Raw genomic sequence first — 25,270 nt, 5'->3', positions numbered from 1 at the left:
GAATAATTATGAAATATCAAATAGCTAAACATTTCCTTTTTATGAACACTAAAACAACCCTGAGTCTTCCCCTAAAAGATTTTGGCTAGTTAGATGAATGTTTTCAAACAAATGATGAAGATCCAGGCCAAAAAAAATTTCTTGATCCCTTGCATCAAATCTAATATTTACTGTTATCTTTAAAAATGTTATGGCAAAACGATAGAAAGACAATGTCCAATGACATTTTTATTTATTTTTAATTGTTATTTTTGACAGATTTGATTTTATTAGGTAGAGACAAATATTTACTTTTTTTTTTTTTACCAAAGAAGAATCTAAAAAGAATGACAAAATCTGAGTTTTCAGGGGCACTCAAATCTGTCTTGACTTTCACCCCAAAAGCATGGAAAATCCTTAGAAAAGCCCATTTCCCCATGTGTGTCCAGCCCACTTTCAGAGCCTGTGTAGAAGGCTTTGTTTTACTAGTATGTACCCCTTCACAATCCATGTAACACTATCTGTTTCATAGAATGAAGGCTACTCAATGTACAATGTAAATAATTTGTCAAAAATGCAGAAAGACCTGTGACCATGGATCTCTAGGGTCAGGCTGGAAATGGAAACTTGTGTGTACATTTTATATACATATTATGTCTCTGTCAGTGATGATCTTGATGTTTCTCCTCCAAATTCCTATGCTGCAATCTTAACTCTGAGTTGACAGTGTTATAAAGTAAGGGCTCTTGGAGGTGACTGGGTTATGAGAGTGCAATCTTTGTGAACGGAATTGGTGTTCTTATGAATGAGTTCTGAGAATGCCCTCTGACCCTCCACCGCTGAAGGACAAGTCTGGCACAGCTAGGAGGAATATTCTTCTATGAGCCAGAAAGTGGATGGCCATGTGATGCTAAAACTGCCTATCTTGAACCTTCCAGAATCTAAAACAATGATAATGTTTGTTGTGTCAGTTGTCTCATGCCATGATGATACAGCAGCCTGTACATTGTATATATGTGAGAAGCAAACCCTACCACATGCAGCCTGGACAAGCTGTGACTATACTTCCATTCTGGGATGGGTAATTACTCTTCCTCCTAGTAGTCTGGTAAATTTTGTTCTTTTAATCCTAAAACTTACAGGACCTTTTTTCCTAGAGCACATTTTCTTCACAAATAATCTCAGGCGGGATTGACATGCTGTTTCTTCTTGAGGAGCTAAATCAGTTTGATGAGTCCTGCTTTATACTTCACGGACCCAATGGACATACAAAAAGCTAAATGTAAACTTCGGAGTTCATAGTCATCTGGGGAGAAGCTATCATTGGCAAATAGGGGACAGATAAGTAGCCATTGCCCCGGCTTGTCAAGCTTCTATGTGGAAAACTCTATACTGCCCATCAACTAGCCTTTCAGGTTTCCTATTACATGCTGAACATTTTAGGTATCAGTGAAATTGAAGAGATGGAAATAAACCATCTTAGGAGAAAGAAGCCTAACATGCTTCTGGACAATGGAGGCTGTATTCTCTTTACCAGTTTCACTTGCAATAAGTTAAATTAGAAATTAGAGAGATAATTTACTAGTGACTATATATATATATATATATATATATAATATATATATATATATCACATAAGGCAACAATTTAGAGTTGCTTTGATTCATAAATTAAAATAAACTTTGTGGGATAAAGTTTTATCTTCAAGAGACAAAGGGTGGTAAAATTACTCAGGACATGGCTTTGGAAGGACATTTGACGTGGGTCCAGATTTTCACTCTTCATTTAAATATGTGTTATTTTGAGGAAGCTGTGTGACCTTTTCCTAACACATATACAAGTATGCTTGCATATTTCTCACGACTGTTTTAACAGTACAATAAAACATTTGAGAAAAAAATTGAGCGATGCTTCTTGTGTATAATAAATGTTGAACAAATGGCAACCTTTTTTTCCCTAGTCTGTATCCTCTTTGATGGAAAGGAGGGATTGTAATTTGACAGCTATTATATGAAGCTCTGTTAAAACTGTTGAGAAGTTACAAGGACTGTTTTAACCATTCAAGTTCACATTGCAACCCCAAGCTCCCTGGATTGTGTAGAGGATTAGAAGACCACCTGGTTGGCTTTCCTGCCGTATGGAGCCCTTCTACTTTTCTCTAGATTCTAGCCAGGACACTGTGAGAACTCATACTCGCCATCAGTAAGGTAGCTTTCCTGTGATCAGAGCTGAAAGTGTTTCTTGAGGCAAATGTGTCTTACATACCTAAGCAGAATCACTCTGTTGCTTCTTACATAGATGGTGTAGACACAGTAGACATTGTTGGGGTAGTTGGTAGATGAGTCTGAAGGACTCCTAAGGAGCCCAATGGATTTATTGTAGATTCCACCACAGGCTGTAACAGAAGACAAGCAAAAGTGCACATAATGATTATTACTCATAACATGGGCAAATCTTTTGGGGCATAGTCTAATCTATTGTTTGCTAAAACAGCAAGAGTTATATTGATTGTTCTTTAGACAACCTCCACCTCCTTCACTGTGTTTATGAATCACCTTGAATTTCCTAGGCAGGAGAAAAAGGACAGGGAAGAAGTCTAAGAAAAAAAAACAGAATTAAAGCAACAAGAATGTACATTTCATATGTTGGGCTATGTCTGTCCCTTCACTCTAAATGACAGGTTGACAGAGAGATGGTACAGCAACAGGATTCTCAAATAAGGCAGGGAGAATTCCATGTGTGCTCTGTTCATAGAGCAAGACTGCAATGTAGAGACCCGAGTCAGCACAGGTCCTCTCAGGTAGAGACACAATGTCATACATGACATGTTAGAAGTCGGCTAGAGGTCAAATGCCTCACTCTTAGATTCTACAGTTTTGTATTTAGTTGTAAGATTAGTAAAGCTTTATACTTGCTCAAATTTGTGTTATTTATATTCAATAAACATGAGGACATTTGTCCCACTCCCTGCTCTAACTCCAGCCATTAACAGCCATAGCCCTTTGTTATACCCAGCAGTCAACAATGTAATCACCACAAAATGCAATGTTCCATTGTAACTAATGAGGTATCATTTTTCCATGGATTGTACCTAGCAAGGATCAGATGTTCCCACCTAATGACATATTCCCATGAGCATGTTTATTTGTTTTATAATCCTAAAATTATACGAAACTTTTATGTTTTGGTGATGTTTCTCTAGTTACCAATGAACACACTGTCCACTAACATATCACCAAGATTAGATACAATTTGTGGCTATTATTTAGGGCTTTTGTTTATTTGGTTTTGCCTCAACTCTGCCCATTCACAGGGCAGATTCTTTTCTGTGCCAAAAGTCTTCATACATTCCAGTCTCTGGACATAGCAGTCATAAGTTAAATGTCAGATGGGTAGAAACTGCTTTATTTCACTCATTGTCAATTACATGATCTCTGAAAACTTATCTGTGGCCAAACAACTTCTCCACACACTACTAAGAAGCCAGTAGCAACAACATTCTTTAAGTAAGTGACACTGAAAGGGGAATTGAACTGTGCTCACAAACTATACTTTAGGAAAATAAGGGGTAAAGGAGCAGAAGAATAGACATCAAGCAGTAGTTGAGAATACAACAAATCCCCTTCCTATTTATCCAGACTATGAAGGAATATGTTTTTCTATTTTATTGATGTAATCAGGCATAGGAAATACCACAGAATCACGATTCCTGGTTGCCAGGGGTCAGGAGCAAGACATCAGTGACTGAGAGTAAACCATGAGATTCTTTCTGTGCATAAATACATGTTTTGGTGTTCTCTGTAGATGGTCAGAATACTTTATTTGAAGACAAGCTACTTTATTTCCTACCATTAGCCATTCACGTGGCCATGCAAAGACAAAACAGACCCAGGAACAGTTTTGTGTTCTGGTTTCACTGAAGTGGCTGTGCTGGATAACATACTTACAAAACAAATCTCAATATTATGTTTTATTTTCAGATGGGGAAATGCCTATTTTTATATAATATATATTTAGTTTATGCATGTATGTTTGTGCCTTCATGTCTGTATGTGCATTACATGTAGATAGTGCCCACAGAGTCTAGAAGTGGGCATTGTGAGCCGCCATGTGAGTACTGGGAACCCAACCTTGCTTGAAAGAGCATCAAGTGCTTTATCCACAGAGCCATCTCTACAGTCCCAGTGGTTTATTTTTAAAAGAAAAAAATAACTACTTTTGTCTCATGTACCTAATTGATCATTTTTTTGCCCTAATGCCTCTGAATCTTTAAGTTGGTAACATATGATGAATCATAACAAAAATCTCCTTATGTGAATTACATAAGAAAAAATTCCAAATGACATTAGTATAGTTACTCACTGGTGACTCTGTAGGAAATCTTGAACCCAAAGTCCGTGGCATATGCATTAGAATAGAAGTTAAGCAATACTGGGCCATCCACAGTGAGGGGATGTAAGGCTTCAGAACCACATATGGTCGCAAGAGGAGTGGAAGACAGGTTGTGACCTTTGATGATGTGCAAGCCGTCATGATCACAGTTTCCAGTGATGGCTGAGCGATCTACACAGAGCACAGAATGACCAACATCAGAGCAGAAATGCTGTAGACACATGATGCTATAAACAGATAAAATACTACAATTCTGTAATTGATTCAGAAGATACAATCAAAATTAAGAGGTGGTTTTCTATATCAATATGTAACTTTAGTTCCAAGTGAAATAATATTATCCAAGAGATAAAACATGGACAGAAAAGAGAAAGCAGACAGAACTCCATAATAAGCAAATTCAGTTGTTACTCATAATTTCCTTTCTGTACAGAATCATTCTATTTATCTAGGAATTATAAACCAGAGGCAACTTGACTCCAAGGGGAGGTGTGGTGTCTGAAGATATTTTTGTCGCAATATTGGAGAATGAGTTAGAAGCCACGGAAGCTGTTAAACAGGCTTTAATACACTGGGACCATTCCCATACTCTGAGCCCTCCTACCACAAAAACAAAATATAAACTAACAAAAACAAACCCCCCCAAAAAAACCATGCAGCTCACAACGTCAACAGTACTGCTCTTGAGAGAAACTTTACGTAGAGTGACCATGAGCAGACCCATGAGAAATCCCTTGATGTTTCCTGAAAGCCCTTTCCAATGTTCATGAAAACATCAATTTCAGGGCTTCGGTGATTGTAAATTTGCATCAACACTGTCTTCTAATTTAAAGCAAAAGAGGTGCTTGATCTCCTCCCTTCCTGCAAGACAGCATAAAGCAGCTTTCAAAGGCATTAAGGGAATGTTTGCTGCTGTGTGCTTGTGTTTGTAGGTGAGCACTACTCTCCAAACGTCATGGGAGCACACTTACTGTAACCTGATTTTTAATAACATGAAACAGCATCATATGTAAGTATATAGCCCTCTAAGACATTTTACCAATGTATACATTAAGTTCTAATGTAAAAGTTACCAACCCATTCTCAATAAAACCCTTATGATCAATGAATTTTTCAAACCCTCTTGTGACTCTTGTGACTAAATACATTGTAAAAAAATCATCCTTGTGCATAAATATGTGAACAATTTATTTCAGTAGAACACGATTTTAGAGTTTGAGTTCTCAGAACTAAGGCAGGAATGTCTTTCAGGTTTCTCCAAGGGCTCTTTGGCAAGGTGTTCCAAGTTGACGCTCCCACAGCACTTTAAGGATGTGATGGTCTTCCAAATTCTACATTCTGACCGCACTACAGAGAGACCAATGTCCACTGACAATCAATGATTATCTCTTCTGCTCTTCATACTACAGTCGTAGCCCCGTGAGACTGCTTTCTGTGTATATTATTTCTTTATTCTGGACTTTTCACACAAAAGAATCATGGAATGTAATCTTTTGTGTTACATTTGTTTAATTTAGTCAACCACATTGACTTTAGAAATATCTTTAGTTAGCAAAAATGTAAAGTCACACAATGCAGGGAAACATTACCAATACTGGATTTGATTCTTGATCCACATTAGTTCAATGTGCCTGCTGTGCATGTATCCTTTCAGATTTGAAGATGCAGAAGCATCTTGACAGAATTACAAATTAATTACTGTCTATAAATATATGATTCATGAGAAAGGACAATTATGACCAAGAGTAGGTGAAAACACCCATCCACTTGAAGGGATTTTGATTCTTGTCTTCAAAATCATCTAGTGTGTATTATCATAGCCTGGCTTGAGCCAACCTTACTATTTATCTACCAACAGCCCTTACTCTTGAATTGGAAAGTGAGCAGAGAAGAAATGCATGTGCTTAGGAACCTTCCCACTGAGGAATCAGAAGTCGGGAGGTGAGATCACAGAACATAGATGAAGGGATACCCCATGTTGCTATTTCATAAAAGCAGAGCTGATTCTAATCTTACTACCTACTCACTCATTCAATATTGATTGAGTGCCTATTATGACTTGAAGAATTGCTTCTCTCACTGGATAGTTTCAGTGATTCTGATTGTAGATGTGTATGTTTACATGCATGTATGTAGAGCATAACTGCAAACGAATAAATTAAAAGCCATGAGCCTGACATAATGGCATAGGATTCCAGCTACTTGGGAGTCTGAAGCATATTGTAAGTCTGAGGCCATTAAGTCTATAGATCAAATTCATGGCCAACTTGAGAAGTTTATCCAGACTTTATCTCAAAACAAAAAGTGAAGTAGTCCTGGTGACTTAGTTCAGTGGTAGATCACTTGCCAATCTTGGTATGTATCCCTCAGTTTAATCTTCTCTGCTTGGGAAAAAAAACAGATACTATGTAAAATATAACAGGCTTCAGGTGCATTTTCTTTAATCAAATTTATGTGGTGCCTGTGTCTTTAAAGTTATTATTTTAGTTTTTCAGTTCTGGATGGATTATATTAAATGGCACTTTTGCTCTTTACAAACCAGAAGGAAGCCAGGCCTATGACCTCAGCTTCTCTTAAGACTGAGGCAGGAGTTATAGGCCTGTTTGATTTACATATGAGTTCAAGATCAGCTTGGGCAGTTCAGTGAGACCTGTTTTCAAACAAGAAGTATTGAGTGTGATTATAGCTTAGTTATAGGGTGCTTGCTGCTCCTGCTCAAAGTTCAGTCCTCAGTATGGAGATAAAAAAGATTTCTTTATTTGTAATTTTATTTGCATTTACATTAGTGTTCAGAACATGGTTATGTCTTCAAGTGGTGATTTTAGAAACTACCTACATCTCTCTCATTAATGGCATAATTATTTTTTGTTTGCTTGAAATAAATAGAATCTTTGGCTATCATCAAAAAACAAGAGATGATTAATAGTGAATATGTGAGTATTTAAACTAGTGAAACCATTATGAGAAAGAGGGCCTTCAAAAAGTTAAAAATAGACCTATACTATTCAGCAATTCCAATCCTGGGCATACACCCAGAGGAAATGAAGTCAGTGTGGTGAAGACCAATCTATTCTTCCATGTTTGTTAGAGAATTATTCATAATAGCCAAGACATGAAAATCAACTCAAGAGTTCTTCTCCTGATGAATAACGGGAATGACACACATAGACAGACTGCTGAATGAGAATAAACACAATGAAGTACTATTCTGTCTTCATGGAAAGGAAATACTGTAGTTCACAGCAATATGAATAAATTTCAAGGCATTATGCTAAATGAGAAAACCATGCACAGGAAAAACAAATAGCACATAATCTCATTTCTCTGTGAAATCTAAAACAGTTGAACTTGTAGAGTAGAACAGTGGTTACTATCTTAAAGGATGGGGAGATATCTATCAAAGATCATAATACTTACCCTTATTCTAGCAAAAGGAATAAATTCAGAAAATCTTCTGTACAACATGGAGATTATAATTAATAATGATGTGTTATCTATTTGAATATTTCTATGAGAATAGATTCTAGATGTTCTCACAATCAAAAATAGTATATTATTAGGTATTTTAACTAGCTGGGCATAACCATGAGGTAAGCTATCCTTATATCAAAATCTTTATCAAAGCCCTATATCAACACTGTAGATATATGCCTTTATCAGTTAAAATTAACTAATTTTTGGAAAAGAATAGACATACCTTCCAAATGGAAGGACACAAAGGTCAGGATGACCAGAGACTGAGGTTCAACATCTATGAAGTAGGTGCAGTTCATGTTGTTGTCATATGGCTTTGGAAAGTTTGGAGAGATAATGTCACCTCTGGATCCATTGAACCTACGTCCACATCCTACACAAGAATAAATAAATAAATAAATAAATAAATAAATAAATAAATAAATCATCAGGACATTCATTGTCATTCAGACCAACTATGACATAAAGAGAAAGACATAAGACTGCCATTTTCATGAAGTCTCCACAGAAAATTTCTCATAGTACTCCAAATGGAAGAGGAGCACCAAGAGAATAACTTAGATTTATAATTCTATTTAGGAACAAAATAAAAACTGATAAGAATATCATGAGGAATTTTAGATGCCAAGTAGTAGATATTTTGTTGCATAATACACTTCAAGTCTCAAAATATTTTTAAGAAGATAAATTATCAATATACACATATACACTTGCACACATATGCACAAGCACACACATGCACATGCAGTGTGCTATATCTCTGAGTATTACTTTATGTTTTATTTGAAAAATATTATACCAATCGCCTAAAGAGTTTGTAAAGTCTCCTTGTGGAACAGGGATGTATCCCCATTGCACAAACCGACTTCAGGGGTCCATTTTCCATGGAGGGATACTCTCTTAGCTTAGATACACAGGCGAGGCTCTAGGCCCTGCCCCAAATGACTGGACAGATTTTGATGATCTCTCATGGAAGGCCTCACCCTGCCTGGGGAGTGGATGAGGTTGTCAGTGCTGCGGGACATGGGAGGATGGGAGGGAGAGGGAACTGGGATTGATATGTAAAATAAGATTGAAAACATAATTAAATAAAAAGAGTTTTTAAAGTGTTTTCTAAATGTCTATTAGAAAAGAGTTATTCCCTTACAACTTTTAAATCTAAGCATAATAACAATGATCATTACTTTTAAAAGGCAGTTTAATATACTAGTCATGATATTTATCAGATTGTTGCATGAATCCAAGCTGCCCAAAATACAGATACAGAAGGCAGGGCAGTAGTACACATCTGTACTCCCAGCTGGAAACAGGCTTCAGGAGTAAAAGTTCAAGAAAAGCCTGGGCTGCACTGGAGCTTCGGGGCTGGCTTATGGCAATTTAGCTAGACACTGTGCCAAAACTTAAGAAGTAGGGAGGAAAGGGCTGGGAATATACTTCTAAAGTAGTGCTTTTCTAAAAAGCCCTAGGTTCAACTGCACTACTGCAGGCACTATTATCTCGCAATACTAAAGTGGCATTTGTTTTCATATACTTCTAGCTGATGTATGTCACCCTTTGGCAATAAATTATGACATAATTTTGACATGATTATGACATAAATTTATTGGCATATATGGCAATATATTATGAATAAAATATATCCTTTTACACTGAATCTCTCTCTCTCTCTCCCTCTCTCTCTCTCTCTCTCACGCACACACACACACACACACACACACACACACATCCACAGGTCATCTGAATACCCAGGCTATGTCAGAAGTTGACCATAATTACTCCCTATCCATCATCCTTGTTCTTTAATTCATGTCTGAAACATCTGTTTACTGCATTATTCCCTCCAATAATTTTCCCCAAGCTTTACCTTGAACATTGCTTTGCAAATAGTGTCCATCTGATTTAATTCAGCCAAATGCACAGGCCCCAGCATCTCAAGCTTGAAAACGGCTCCAGTTCCCATTAACCTCATTTGTGCTCAGCAGTCAGAGCAGTAGAGCCTTTTGGGGGTCATACTCAGTTGACCTGTCCTTGAACTCAGCTCCAATAGCACTGTAGTTCCCCCCAAACTGGTTTCAAAGTCCAGTTCATGCTACCTTTGCCTTCTCTATAATATAGACACATACAACCATGCCTGAATTTCACTGACTTTCGAAGGAAGGGTGTCCCTCCAGAATTAGGTAGCTCACTCATGTTTCTTCCCAGGATCCTTATCGAGCCAGTCTTGGTGGGGCTTGATTCCCACTGTTCCCCAAGGCAGTCTGAGGTACCTGCTCTTCCTCAATGGTTTAGACTCCAGTGTTACTTACGGCTTATGAAGGATGCAGAGAAGCCCTGGCCTGGCATCTCCTCAGACTGGAAGACAGCAGTGAACGTGTTTCCTGTTGTGACAATGGGACTAGGAGCCACATCCCCACAGCTTGTTGCCAACAGGGTATCGTTGGTCTTCAAGGTTCCTCCCCAGACCTGATGGGGTAAAAAAAAAAAAAAAATGACTTAATGCTGTCAAGTTTTTACCTGCCAATATTTTAACAGGTTTAGACTTGAATATAATTATATTCAATTCTATAGAAAAAAAGGAAGATAATTATATTCAATTCTATAGAAAAAGGGAAGATTAAATAAGTCACATGCAAATATGGAATATTTTCTTTGGAGAATGATTTGAAAGTTGGTTTTTAAGTCGTTTATTTCATCCTGGGTGCCCTAAGGAGGTTGTGTTTGGTTTTTGTAGAGGTGGACAGTAAAGTTTTCCTCCAATTGGTCAACTTTAGATAACCCTGCCTTCTACATGGGCTTTTGGCCATTAAAGTCTTGGATGGTCTGAAAGAAGTGACTAGAGTAAATGAGCGGAGGATGCTGTGCACAGTCTCAAATCTTCTAGTGGCTACAGGAATATACTGATCTCTCTTAAATTCTAACTAAGATCCCTATCTGATACTGGTGATTTGTGTTACCCTTTTGATTTTTGTCAGCCTTGCAATGAATTTATCAATTTTCTTGATTTTCCTATTGTATTCCTATTGTCAAGTTCATTAATTTCTATTTTCATCATTATTTTCTTGACTATATTGGCTTTGACTTTACTTTTAAAATGTACATGATGTCTTTATACCAGTTTACTCTTAAACCAAGTTTTTGCCATAATCTATATACTTGATTGGTCTTATTTTCTTTGATTTCCTTCTATGTGTTTTTAAAATTCCTTTGAGACATCTTCTTTGACCCATGGGTTATTTTTAGGTGTTAAATGTCAGTGTATTGTGTCATACGGTGTGTTTTGTCTTTGTCAAAAATCCTTTCTGAATTTTTAGTCCTGACCAATGACAGTTACAAAAGTGTGACCTGCCCTATGTCTACCTCCTGAGCCAACATGTTCCAGTCACTGAAGTGAGTTACTGTAAGGGATTCGTGCCCTGGTGGCCAAGTAGACTCTCATATAGAGGTGCATTCGTAGCCCAGGCACCTTCCTGGGGAGTCTTTTTCAGCAGCCCCTAGCTGGAGGCCTTCACAGGCACCTTTGCCAAGACCTCTTGTGAGGGGAAGGGAGAAAGTTGAAAATGCTTTAACTCAGTCCTCGGTATTTTCTGGTTTTTTGTTTTGTCTTGTTTTTTTGTTTTTGGGTTTTTTGTTTGTTTGTTTGTTTTTGGGCTCACACAGCTGTGATCCCCTTTCACCTCTGTGCTGACCTCTTGACCCTTTCCATGCATGAGGTGGGAGGAGCCCACACTTTTGCCCTTTTTACGTCTTGATTATGCCATTTCAGGAAGCAATTAATGGAAACTTGATTTCTATGCTCACTCTGGCTGGTTGTTTTAGCTGACTGCTTATTCTGATGTGTGGAAGGCAGGGCCTTTTCTACTGTCACTTTGTAGTTTCTACCATCAGAGAAATATATTCTCTGCAGTTTAGTTCTTTGATTTATTGAGGTTTTATTTTTTTTCTCAGTATGTGGTCTATCCTGGCATGTTACAAAGACATCCAAAATGTGCATCTGCCAGTTTTATCCTATTGCTTCACAGTTTCAGAGCTCCTTGCATCCTGGTACATTGTCTAGCTGGCTCCACTATGAGCTAGTGAGAGCAGAGTGTTGAAAACTTAACCCAGCTGAAGAGCTATCTTCATAGCACTACCAAGCTTTGCTTTTTGTGCTTCTGTCTCTATTGTTTCAAGAAAGAACATTTAGTCTCATTTTGTCTCGCTGGTAGACTGATTGTTCTATTCTCATGTAAGATGTCTCTTTTCTACAGCGATATATTAAAGCTTTGGATTCCATTTTAGCAGTTAATATAGTCATTACTGCTTTTTAAAAAATATTGTTTCCCTGATTTATGATTTTATATCCTTTTCTTTTAACCTACCTGTATGGTTGGATTTGAAGTGAGTTTGTTTCCACATGCATCATGTTTTAACTCCATTAATCTGTCTATTTTAATTGGTTAACTAGGTTATTTAAAACACACAAATTGGACTTCCACTTTTCTATTTGCATTCTGTTTTCTTCTTCTACTCTTTGATCCACTGTGTGCTTTTTCTTGATTTCCTAGATATCCCATGTTTAGTGAAATGTAGTGTTTTTCATAGGCCTTCATATCCTTTATGATATTTTTTTATTTTTCTGGGTGTTAAAACATACATATATAATTACTTAGGTCTACTCCAATATTCACACTGGGCCATTTTGAGGGGAGTGTTGAAATACAACCTCCACTTAGGTTCCTTTACCGCTTTCCATTGTCAGATATAAGCTTATATTCCATTATAAGCTTTTTTATAAATCACTAAATATAATTCATAAACATATATTCTATGTATAGGTATATTCTAAACAGATGCACACTTTCTACTCATTTCTTGATTCCTTCTTCTTTATGCTCCAAGGTTCCTTTCCATACCATTCTGTGTAGTTAGAGTAAGTTCCCTTAAACAATCTTTAATGGCAAGTACTTTGTGGATGTTTTCTTTTAGCTTGCTTTTGTAAGGGAATTTAAAAATTCCCCCTTGATATTAACAGCAATTTTCAAGATGCTAAATTTATTGTTGGCGATTCTTTTATTTTGGTACTTCATTATTTCTTTAACTATTGTCAGTTGAATTATTGTCTTTCCTTGTAGGACCGCAGTGGTATGAGTGTTGGATAGTTTGTTATTGTTCTGTTCATGATTTTTTAAGTCTATTTTCTCTTTATTGTTCCAAGGGGTAACTTCTGTTGTTCTGTCCTCAAATTTACTGATTCTGTTCTCTATCATTTCCACTTAACTATTCAGATTAAATAGTAAGTTGTTTCCGCTGTGTTTTTAGTTCTATAATTTGCATTTAGTTCTTTATCAGAACTGTTTCTTTGCCAAGATATTCTATTATTCATTTGGTTATGACAATGCTTTAAAGAGAACTTGTTTGTGATCCCTGAGGTACTTTTATGACCGCAGCATTGACATCTTTGTCACATACATCCATTATCTATTTCTCTCAGGGTTGACTTGATTATTTTTCCTTACTCCAGTTGTAATAGTCTTTGGTTTTTTCTTGTTGTGACCTAAACATTTTATCTATTATGCTAGTAAGCTCCGAGTTTTATTTTGAAGAGTGTTACCATGTTTATGTTCAGTATATAGTTTTGCATGCATTCTTGGGCTCTGTTTCTAATGGCAATTTGATTTTCTGAGTATCTGTAGTGTAATTTCCTTCACCTTGGTTTTTATGGTACTTTTGGGATGCTCCTAGTATTTTCTTTCTCTCTCTCTCTCTCTCTCTCTCTCTCTCTCTCTCTCTCTCTCTTTTTGAGACAAAGTCGAATGTGGATCAGGTGGTCCTTAAACTCGCTATGTAGCCAAGAATGAGCTTGACACTCTGATGCTCCTGCCTCTACCTCTGAAATGCTAGGATTTTAAGTGTGTAAAACCATGCCTAATCTAGTATAGTTAGTGCTTCCCAGGGGTACAGAGAGTCCTTCACCTGGTTTGGCTTCTGTGTATTTCTCCATCAAAGTAGGAGGGTTGAGTAGGATTTCCCTTAGGGTCTTTGGGAGGAGAAACATCTCTAATTTTGAGAACAAAGAGGGTTTTTGCATCTTTGACCATTCTGTCCATCTTCCCTCTTGTCTATATGACAAAGAAAAGAGTCCCTGACTTAGAGACACCAAGGACCTGCCCACTCCAGGTAGTTTGCTGTCACTGGGTCTCTTTTCTCATTACTTCCATCTATACAGAAGCATCCTTTGACATAAACAAGAGAGTCATAACACAGTTATCACAGTCTTGTCAATGGAAAGTCTTCCATTCAGTGAAATATAGTGTTTCTTCCATTATTTATTTTTGGCAATTGCCAATTGATATCATTTTCTTTTGGCACTGGGCTTGTACGACAGTTTCAGAGGGACTTCCATTCTACCCAGAGGAAGAACGATCCCGGTCAGTTTACCAGATTAACTTTTTCCCATTGAATAACTTATAAGATTTCATGTAAGTCTGCACACATCTTATGAAAAGAGAGCTCTCTTTATGGGAAAAAGCAATTAAGAGCAGTATATATTAACTCCATTTTATTATGTGCATATTTTGTAAGGATTAGATTTTCATTTAAATAAGATGAACAGATCAATGTGAAATAAAACAATTTGAGAGATAATATGAAATAATAATATTGATTTTAAAAAGGCATTTCCATTCAGTAGGTGAATACTTTTATATTCCCAAGTACTAGGTAGTTTTTATACTATTATGACATATTCTAATGTTTAATACAACCCTACTGAAGTAGGAATCATTCTCTTTATTTGCTAGTTAAATAATTTGAAGCTAAAGAATTAAATTAATTCATAAAAATACATATGGGTGACAAGTATGAAAGAGTTGAAAATATTTCTGGCTAATGGGACTTAGGCCAATGGGTCTTTCCACTAAAAGGCATAGTTTTGCAGTGATGCAATATACAAGATGCAATATAGATAGCACAGCTAAAGTGAACTTATGATATAGTTATGGTGGTGTCAATAGGAACTGAAAATCAGTGCTCTGTCAGCAGGAAAGCTGCCTTAGAGGTAAGCTCTTGTCTAACTTCCTGAACCATTATTTCTTAATTCAGGTCTCTCATGGTTGTTTCACAGTATGGGCTCTTAATATCTGGAACAAAGGTTGTCATTGACTACTTCAATATCCTGTCATTTTTATAGCATACATTAAATTTTCCTTGTGATGAGACCTTATGCTGTTTATACTCTATTTTCTTTTAGTAAAGCAAGACAAAAATAGGAGAGAGGGAGAGAAAAAGCAAGGATGGAAAGAAGAAAGGAAGGAAAGAATGGGGGAGGAAAGAAATGAAAGAGGAAAGGAAAAACTATCCATTAATGCTCATGACAATTTAAGAAGACCAGAGAAAAATATTTCCTTCATTTAGTCACTCTGCCCAGAGCAGAAGATAGAAGACTACAGGACAGCATCACTTTGTGTTTCAAACCTTATCTTTTAACAGTTGAGGTGTCTTGCTTCCACATCTAAGCAATTCAAGCAGTAAAACTGTACTCTTTGCACCTCAAGAAACAACTGAGTCCTCTGTAGCTGAAATGCTTACATTCACAAAACCAGTTAAAGAAACAAGCACACCAACCTTCACAAAGCTGTTCCCACACTGGCTGTCACTGCTGGGGATTCGGAAATTGCTGTCAAAGCTAATCTCCCAGTGTTTACTCTCATGCGTGATGGCTGTCCAGGAGCATCTGCTGTTCGTGGGGAATGGCTGAGGCCAATGAGGAGATTTGATTGTACCATTATCTGAATGGAATGTTCCACCACAACCTGGAAATTTTCCATTAAAAAAATAAGTCTTCAAGATAAAATATCAAATTTAGAAACCTAAGATGGCTAGAGAATATTTCTAAATGTGAGGACATAACTCAACTTTTCTTGTGTCTGACTTGTCTTTGGAGCAGAAACTAAATAGGAGCCCATAAATATGAAATACTTTAAAAACAGAAGGCTGTCACTGTTTTGGGATACCCGCACAACCCAGTTAAGGTGCTTGATCTGAGTCTTGTAGACTGGATCGATAGATTCCCCACTCTGATTCCAAACAAGTCATCTTTTCTACTTTCCTTGAGACTGCATAGCAGGTAGATAGATAGCCAGGCCACACTCACTCTATATTTTCTTACCACAAACAGATGTGAATACAGCTGTGTGATCTCTTGTAATTTTAGTTTACTACAGAAAACTAGAGAAAATGGCTTTTTTTTTAAACTGGGGAAAGTCATCTCACTAAGTAACCTGGCTCATATTGAAAGTGATTGACTGTTCTGAATAAATCACAGAAATACAAAGAAAGAAAATCTAGAATTATTGTCATAACCTTAACACACATACCTAAGAGATAACAAAGAAAAGTATTAACTAAGAACAGAGTGAAGTTAGATAAAGGGACATGGCCTCAGTCTTTTGCTTTTGAGGCAGTGGTTCATCTGTAACTCCCTGATGACTTCAAGAGCAGCTAGTGGTTTAATGAAGAGATGGAGGAGATTCTATAGAGATCTTCATATTAGTAAACTCTTCTACAAAGAACTGTTCTGTGAAGGTTAAGATTTACTAAAATCCTAACTATCCAATACAAATACTTGTAGCTTCTGAGAAGTTCCACAAAGTTCATATTTCATAGGTACAATGCTATTTTAACAAATCAAATCCATTATCTTTTAATTCAGTCTCAATTACAGCCTTTATTTTTTTCCTAAACCACAGATTTCCTCAAACTCCTCAATCAAACACTATGTCTCTAGGGACAACACACACACACACACACACACACACACACACACACACACACACACACACTGCATTTATATTGTATTATGAATTACAAATAATCTAGAGATAATGTTTTCTGGAGAACACTCATACACCATGCACAAGTACTGCATCATACTGTACAAGAAATTTTAGCACCTCTAGATTTTTCTATTAAGTGGAGTCCTGGAGCCCTTCAGTACTAAGGAATGACTATACTTTAAATTAGTTTTGAAAAATAAATGTTAAGTATAGAGGAGGTTTTCTGTTTGTTTGTTTTACCTAAGGTGCCTGTGTTCCATGTAGCATAAAATCCACGACTTTGCCCTAGACGGTTTGTGGTAAAAGTCACCACAAGCTTGTTAGAACCAGACTGTACTGGCCCAGGGACTGACCACCCGCAGTACCGTCCTATGATGGGTGATTCAGGGGAGCCACCATTCCTGATAGTAACCGTGTCTGCCGTGCAAGTTGGTTCATTCTCAAGATGAAAGTCACTAAATGTGAGCTGCAGAAGAGAAGAGACATGATAAGCAACCCTGAGCTGTAAAGGAGTTCATTTACCTCCAGCTTACAGAGTTTCTACAAACACTTTCATTTTGTCATGATTCTCATTGTTTTGTATCTATGACTCTTTATTTTCTCCTCTTCACTCTGTTTTCCTTGTTAAAAGTTCTCTTGTGAATTTAGAGTGTATTTTTTCCATGTAGTAGAGTCACTTGGGAGAACCCCAGCAACCTATTAAGTTAGGATGACACTTCTTGTCAATTCCTGGAGGCTGAATTAGCTTCTACACACACCTTTTTTTTAATTTGAGAAAAGAAAACAGTCTTCATTGATTATAGACTGGTAGATAACAATATCTGTATCTAATATCTAAACAAATAATTTTACAGAAAAAAGTTATCTGATTATAAAACCAAAGCCTACTCTAATCACTTATTTACAAATATAGATACACACACACACACACACACACACACGCACGCACGCACGCACGCACGCACGCACGCACGCACGTACGCACGCACGCACGCACGCACGCGCGCACACACACACACACATCATTTCCATGATCTAGTAATCCAGCTATAAGAACTCACAGTGATGATGTGCCCTTCTGGGGCTTCCAACAGCCATGAACATTGGGTCCATCTACCATAATTTTTTGGATAGTTAGGACTTGCGATCACTCCACTCTCACCTGTCTGTATTCCACCACAATCTGAAATGAGATTTGTAAACCGAAAATAAGAGAGAATAAAATACTGTCAAAGCCGAAATAATACTTAATGATAACCATCATACTTTCTGGTAAAAATGTAATCAGCCAATCAATTAATCAATAAATAAAAATCTGAATGAGAGCAAAGTTAGGGTGGAAGGATAGAAACAAATGAATTGAATCCCAAATAGTGTTCACCAAACAGAATTCCATAGTATAGACAGCCTCAACTTAGCAGAAAATAGGAGGTTGTCTTTACTGTGAATGGAGAGTAGTTAGCCACAGAATAGCTAACAATGTACTATAGACAAATGAAAAGACATTGACATTCCTGAGAACTCCAGACCATGGATACATATAGGTAAGCCTGAAGAAATGATCAAATTCATCATCATTTCATAACAAGCATTTATGTTTCAAAGAGCAGACTATTGTAGCAGGTTAAAAAGATGGTACAGGTCTATGACATCATATGATCTGCCTTTCAACATAAACAACACTGCTTCCTTGTCTGACTCTTCTTTCAATGGGGTGAAAAATCACCAATGGATTTAATGTTTGCACAAGAATATCATGTCTGAGCTTATTCCCTCCTTCAACCATGCATTTGGTTGTTGTGGAATAATCTTTTTGTACGCTGTGAAGATGTGTTTTTGCCAAGGCACCTTCTGATGACTTCAATAAGGAGATGGATGACCACTAAATAGGCATGTGGGACTTCTGAGGACAGAGAGCTCTGGGAAGAAAGAAGACAGAGGGGAATTGCCAGCCAGAAGTTGAAGAAGCAGGATGGGCAGTTCAGATTAAAGTTAAGCAAGCCACATGAAAGAAGATGGGTTAAAAGATAACAGGGGGTGCCAGTGAGGAGGCCTTGGAAATCTATGGGGCCTTTTGTAGTAGATCAGTACTTATCCTTACCATAGGAATGGACTTTGGGAGCCCACTCCACATAGAGGGATACTCTGTTAGTCTAGACACACGGGGGAGGGCCTAGGCCCTATCCCAAAGGATATGACAAACTCTGAAGGTTCCCCCATGGGGAGCAGAAAGGGGATGGGGTAGGTAGGGTGTTAGTGGGGCACAGCGGAGGAAGGGAGGGAGAGGGAACTGGGATTGACAAGTAAAACAATCCTGTTTCTAATTTAAATTTAAAAAATGGAGAAAAAACTACAAAAAAAGAGATATGGGTTAATTTAAGAGCTAATGGGACAAGACTAAGCTAAGGCCAAGCTTTCATAATTAATAATGTCTCTGTGTGATTTTATGAGCTGGTGGCCCAAAGGAAAATCTGCCTGCATTTGGTTATAATACGAAGAACAGTATGTAAGACTATAGCAAGATGTATGTTGCTTCACAGTCAAACTCAATAGAAAGAGAAGTGGGATTCTAAAATCTGTCCACAAGAAATACACTCAAACACAGAGGAGCAATGGCAAATGCAAAGTGTGGCAGACCGAGAGGGTTCTGAAGAAGACATGGACTTAGGCTGGGAATTAAGGTTTTGGAGACAACGCAGGAGAAGGAAGTATGACTTTAGACTTTCACAAAAGGAAACATTGTCACAAATCTGAAAGGATTGCCATGTTAGTGAAAGGAGGCAGAAAAACAAACAAAAAAAGAACAAGTTCTGGTAACCAAGACAAGCAGTTCTGTTACTGACCTTGGATTGAATTTCTATATATAAACACTGAATGTCACATATGCAGGCCTAACAAAATTATTAGAAATATGCAGTAATCTGAATAAAACATAAACTGTGACCATGTAGGATGTATCCTAAAATGTAAGAATGGTTTAAAAGAGAAAAATATGTCAATGTAAATTGGAGACCAAGCTTAGGGACCAAGTCAAACAATATAAAACAAAACAAAAAGACTGTAGTTTAAAGAAGACAAAATTGTCTACACAGAGAAACATAGGGATCAAAGTTGTAAAACTGTAAGACTATAGTAGGGTCCCTGGAATAAAGGCAAATATATATATATATATATATATATATATATATATATATATATACATATACATATATATATATTTATATTTATATATCCATAAAACTCTTTTCTTGGTATCAGTAACAGCTGGTTAAAAATTTAACCTGAAATATTTTACAGAAATTATCAATGAAACTATTCTATAGTAAGACATAAATCTATAAAACTATGTGTGATATCTTTCAGGCTTACCAGTAAAGGAGTATTCTATATTGAATCCAATATGTTCTTCACGCTCGTTGGTGACAAAGTGTATCCACACCTGGGAGTAGGGGATAACCAAGGGTACTGCTGGTGCTGACAGGCTGCAAAACTTCTCTATCAGGGGCCCGTCAGCATCACCTGGTCAAAATATTATGCCAACTGATGTTATTTACAGGGTTTCAGACAAATATCTTTAATTAATAAGAACAAATAATAAAAACAAAAAGCACTCCTTGATATATTTCCATCCTGGTAAAGTAGCAGACATTACAAAAGAATCTTTGTCAATTACACACAAAGAGTTCTCTGACACACTGTTTGGGTGTAGAGATGCCTTTGCTATTGGTGCCAATCTATGTCTTCAAAACAGCTTTCACTTTTCTAAACAGAAATGCAATCAACTCAATACCCCTTTTAGCTGTGTGCTTTGGAAGGGAGGAAGGGTGATAACAAATATACTCTTAGGAGAAAGGTGATGATTGCCCAAACTCTTCAAGATTCTTCACTGCATCTGATCATCTGAAATGAACAGAATATTCAGCACTCGGGCCAAGAACTGTCAGGGTTGAGTTGAACAAGTTTCATGAAGATTGCTTTTCCCAGAAATTTGATTAACATTTACAGAGTACCTGGAGAGTGCACACTTATCTGCTCCCTATTTATTCTGTCAGATGGACACCACTGACCTTATAAATCAATGAAAAATAGAGTATGTCTACTGTCTGGAAATCAGGAGCATGAAGAGAAGATCGAGTTTCACTGACTGAAATTGAATATTATGCAGCTGTCCTGCTTTATTCTATGAATGGCCTAACAACAGGTAGAGGTAGTGTTTAACAGCGTTTCACAGAAAGCATTCTCAAACAGCCACTTCCATGTTTATACCCATGGGCCTCAGAGAGTGGGGATGATTATCCTGCAAGAATCCCTGGTCTGTGACCCAAGATTATATCAAAGCCCTTCATAAAAGCCCTGCTTTCCATGTTCTCAAAGGAGGCCATCAGTGACTGCCAGGTCTTCTCAATGTTGGCCTCAGTGCAGGGTTGCTGTGATGCATCTCAGCACTACATTGTTTCATTTAAGGCTGCATAGAAATTATCTTTAAAAGTGTAGAGATGGAATGCATTGTGTAATCCATCTGATTTCTTAAATTTTATTTTATATGCTACTCATCCTGACGATACCACACTACTCTATCATTATTTTCTGCATAGACACAGCTGATTCTTTTTTTTTAAGATTTTACTTATTTATTATGTATACAACATTCTGCTTCCATATATATCTGCACACCAGAAGAGGGCATTTGGTCTCATAATGGATGGTTGTAAGCCACCATGTGGTTGCTGGGAATTGAACTCAGGACCTCTGGAAGAGCAGTCGGTGCTCTTAACCTCTGAGCCATCTCTCCAGCCCAACACAGCTGATTCTTTTTTTAAAAAAATTATTTATTAGTTCTAGTTAGGGAACAAGCTTATTTCAAGTCCCTTCTCCCTCTCCCTCCCCTCACCCCCAACCATTCTTCCCCATCCCCACACAGCTGATTCTTATTGCTGTTAGTATCATTTGTGTAGCCACACTAAGATTATTACTATTCTCCGTAATTTCCCCTATTTGTCTACCACCCAAAGGTTTATGAGAGACCTTTGTGGAATAACTTTCTCCCCTAAAATAAAAAGTGTCAAAATAACACAATGACTATAATAATATATACTATACTATATAATACATGCCTATATTATATATATTGTATATAGAAATACCACTGATTATTATAGTTGTCTACTTTCAGTTTTCTTTTCTTTAGCATTGGGTATTAAGGAGAACACAATCAACATTTGAAAGTACAGAACGCTATAATACTATTTTCCTCCTCTGTCTACTTATTTTCTTACTAGGAAGCATGCGTCAGTGTGACAATGGAGGAACAATCATTATATCATCTATGCTTCAACTCTAAGAAGGAACTGGAATCATCAACTGTCTATGAACACAAGGTTTTAAAAAATTCTTAAGAGAAGTATGGTTCATCAAATATACCTTCATCCTTTACTATCATGAAAAAAAAAAATGGGCAATGACTTTGAGGATAATTCCCCAAACAGCTCCCATGTGCTGCTCCACACTGGTACAATGTGGGAGGTTTCTAAACTTCTAAGGCCAAGTAAATAAATAAATAAATAAATAAATAAATAAACAAGCAAACAACCTCCTTATGAATCCTGCAAGTTCAGGAAATGACTGCTAGTGTCTGATCACACCAAGTTTAGTTTCTGAGGACTAGTGGGGTACAGTGATAGGACAGGGACTAGCTGGAACCCACTTGGGTGAGCCTCCCATACAGGAAACCTGAGATAGAAACTCCTTGCTAAGGCTCCACTTCACTCACAGTTCTTAGGTCACATTTCCTATCTGGGAACACAGGATTTCAGCTTTGCATTGACAAAGCTCCTTTGTAGCTTGTGTACTGAGATAGTAGCCATTTGACTTCTGCTGTTGTCTCCAGGAATAAGAATATGCAGATAAATGAGAAAACACATTCTTTGATTGAACTCACCCACTCGAAACTCAAGGACATCCAATGCACAGTCTTGATGACGTTCAAGAGAAAATGTTACAAAATGGATAACAATGGATGAATTTTCCCGATTTGGATTACTGAGAGTCCATTCACAGTCTAGGTTCTTTGCATAGTCACGGATTCCATTATAGCCGGGAGAAGTGAAGTTTCTCCCAGAGATACTTGGAAGAGATCCACCACACACTAAAGCAATACAGAGAGAGTAATAAGATCCATGCTGTAACAGACAATTTCAACAATCAAGGCACAATGAATGAAATAATAAATAGTGGGTTTGCTTTTCTAGATGTACTCAGGCTTACAGACAAAGGACATACAAACTGTAGGAAAAATGCCTATGGCTTCATGAAGGAAAGATATACAAAACAAATTTCCTTTATTTTGCTTCTGGAATGGAGAAGATGGCTGTGGTTTGGTTGTGTATCAATTTCTCCAAGTTTAGACATATTATTCATTCAATATTTAATTTAGAAAAATGCATAAACCACTGGTAGGTGATAGTGGCTTTTGATGAACAATTTTCTATTTGATCCAATAATTATTTGCATCAAATAAATAATATAACACTAGAGTGCCAACAAACCCACTCTTTCTTATATGGTAACGGATGTCTCCTAAACCAATAAAATAAACAATTTTTTAAAGATGTATTTACTTTCAATCTTCCTAAAATATCAAACCCTTAGATAATGGCACCAGACCATTATCTAAAAGGCAGAGGATGGTTATAATCCAGGCCACATGTTGCTTAATTTTGGGATAATCTATGCTAAATGCAGCCTGGCTTATTATTTTCACTGAATATACACATGTAAGTAGGTGAACAAAAAACAATAACATGTATTCAATTATCTGTGGAATTAATTACACTGTGGTACTGTTACCTAGGGAGTAGGTGTTTTCTTGAATATAAAATAATGAATCGGAGTCTGTGGGTTCAGATTCAGTCCTAGCAGTGGCATTATATAGAATCATGCTACAAAGTAATCTAATAAAATTTTGTTGTAAAAAAATCCAAAAAACTTTTTTTCTGAAACTGCATTTTTTTTTTTTCTGAAACACCCCACAAGGCAGATTTTCTGTTCACTCAAAAATGTTGCTCTTGTGTTGAAGATCCCAGGTATACTTTGACCACTGCAGAGAAAGCAGAAGGCTTGGCTGTTTGGGGCAGCCTTTGCGGGGGATGGGGGGGGCACTGAGTGAGTCTGACTGACGGAAGTGAGTTTGCAGCATCCTACATCACCTGCATCTTCACTGGAGGTATAGGAGGCACTGAAGCCTCCATATGGCCGGGATCCATCGGTGAAAAATAAGACCTTCATTGTGTTTCCAGTAGATCTGAACTCACTGGTTACATTCACACGACTGCACAGTTTCTGTAGTTGCGGTGAGTTACTTCTAATGCCATTGAATACCTGTTAGAAAAATAGTTTGACTTGTAGTTCTGCTGCAGTATCCCTCAGGAAATGACCATCTCAGCCCAGACTCACATCCTTCTAAAGAGATGGTAGTCAACAGCATAGAAATAGTCCTACGCCAGGACTATAAGTCGCTGAGCTGCCCCAAGCATATTTTTTTGGCTTTAGGGTCATGTTAAGAAAATGAAAGATTTATAAACGTCCTTCTGCCATGGGTCATGGATAAGAGGCTACTCTGCACTTGGCAAGTGGAGACCCTGCTCTATGTGTGAAGTAAATGTGCCTTATTTATAGTTCACAGAGTTTTCTGACATGCAGTTTTGTTAATTGTGCCTTGGAAGCTTTAACACACTTAAACTGAAAGTTAGCCTTAGATGATTTCAAATGTATAATCATTCATCCACTCTAAATACCTTGAGAAGTACTTTTAAATGATTTTTCTGTATTGTTGTTAATTAGGTGTACTTGTTCATATCTGGGTGTGGCTTTGTGCATGTGAGTACAGGTGTTTGTAGAAGCCAGGAGGCCAGGGCCATTGGATTTGACTGGAGTTGGAGATACAGGCAGCTGTGATTGCTCGAAGTGTGTGCTGGGAACTGAACTCCAGTCCTCGGCAATAGTAAGTAGTACATGTTCTTAACCACTGAGCCCCCTAAAAAGCAATTTAAAAAAATAAATCTATCTTTGTGTAAATATAATGGCTTTTTCTTGATACTTTATGGGTTCAAAGCTACATTCTTAGTCACTTGACTTAACTTTTTTTTTAGTTTTTATTTTTGAGATTATAATACAATTATAACAACTAATTGGTGTGTCCTTACTCATTTGACTTTTAAAAACTGTATTTTTACTGGTATCAAAATACAATCAATAGTTTTCGTTACAACTGGTAAAGTGTGACCGTTTCTGCACAAAGCCTTGTGAACGCTTTTCAGTGCTCAGAACCATTTCTAAAGAAATAGATAGCAATTTACTCGGTAATTGATATTCCTAATCTTTAAAAGGATTTGAATGGCTTACAATCGGAAATATCAGCCTAAAAGCTTTGAGGAAGTAGGACATGTTCTACTCCAAGGGATGCAAGCTTTACCTGTTAATGTAATTAATGACTGAACTTAGCTTTTTGGGGGTTTCTGGTTTAAAATGCCTTCCAGCTAAAGGACCAGAGGAAAGCTTTCCATCATTTCTTGTGCAGATACAAAGCCAGACTCTGCTGATTGCCTACTCAGATC

The 25,270-nt window shown here is 37.2% G+C and overlaps 1 protein-coding gene across 2 annotated transcripts in view; it reads right to left on the bottom strand.

Annotated features, from left to right (window-relative positions):
* The window catches only part of Cubn (cubilin), a 209,786-nt gene that overhangs the window by 27,456 nt on the left and 157,060 nt on the right, over positions 1-25,270 (bottom strand). For both annotated transcript variants that reach the window (XM_027405242.2, XM_035442818.1), the window contains exons 49-58: positions 23,864-24,035; positions 22,597-22,803; positions 20,028-20,177; positions 17,720-17,841; positions 16,899-17,124; positions 15,448-15,635; positions 10,152-10,308; positions 8,069-8,218; positions 4,342-4,542; positions 2,245-2,374 (exon numbers count right to left, since the gene is read on the bottom strand). In XM_027405242.2, the coding sequence (XP_027261043.1) occupies positions 2,245-2,374; positions 4,342-4,542; positions 8,069-8,218; positions 10,152-10,308; positions 15,448-15,635; positions 16,899-17,124; positions 17,720-17,841; positions 20,028-20,177; positions 22,597-22,803; positions 23,864-24,035 (1,703 nt within the window). The remainder of the gene's footprint in view (positions 1-2,244; positions 2,375-4,341; positions 4,543-8,068; positions 8,219-10,151; positions 10,309-15,447; positions 15,636-16,898; positions 17,125-17,719; positions 17,842-20,027; positions 20,178-22,596; positions 22,804-23,863; positions 24,036-25,270) is intronic.

This window comes from Cricetulus griseus, chromosome 3 (assembly GCF_003668045.3).
Source record: "Cricetulus griseus strain 17A/GY chromosome 3, alternate assembly CriGri-PICRH-1.0, whole genome shotgun sequence".
Classification (NCBI taxonomy): Eukaryota; Metazoa; Chordata; class Mammalia; order Rodentia; family Cricetidae; genus Cricetulus; species Cricetulus griseus.
The sequence above is the reverse complement of the archived record's forward strand: the minus strand, read 5'-3'. Positions and strand labels throughout refer to the sequence as shown.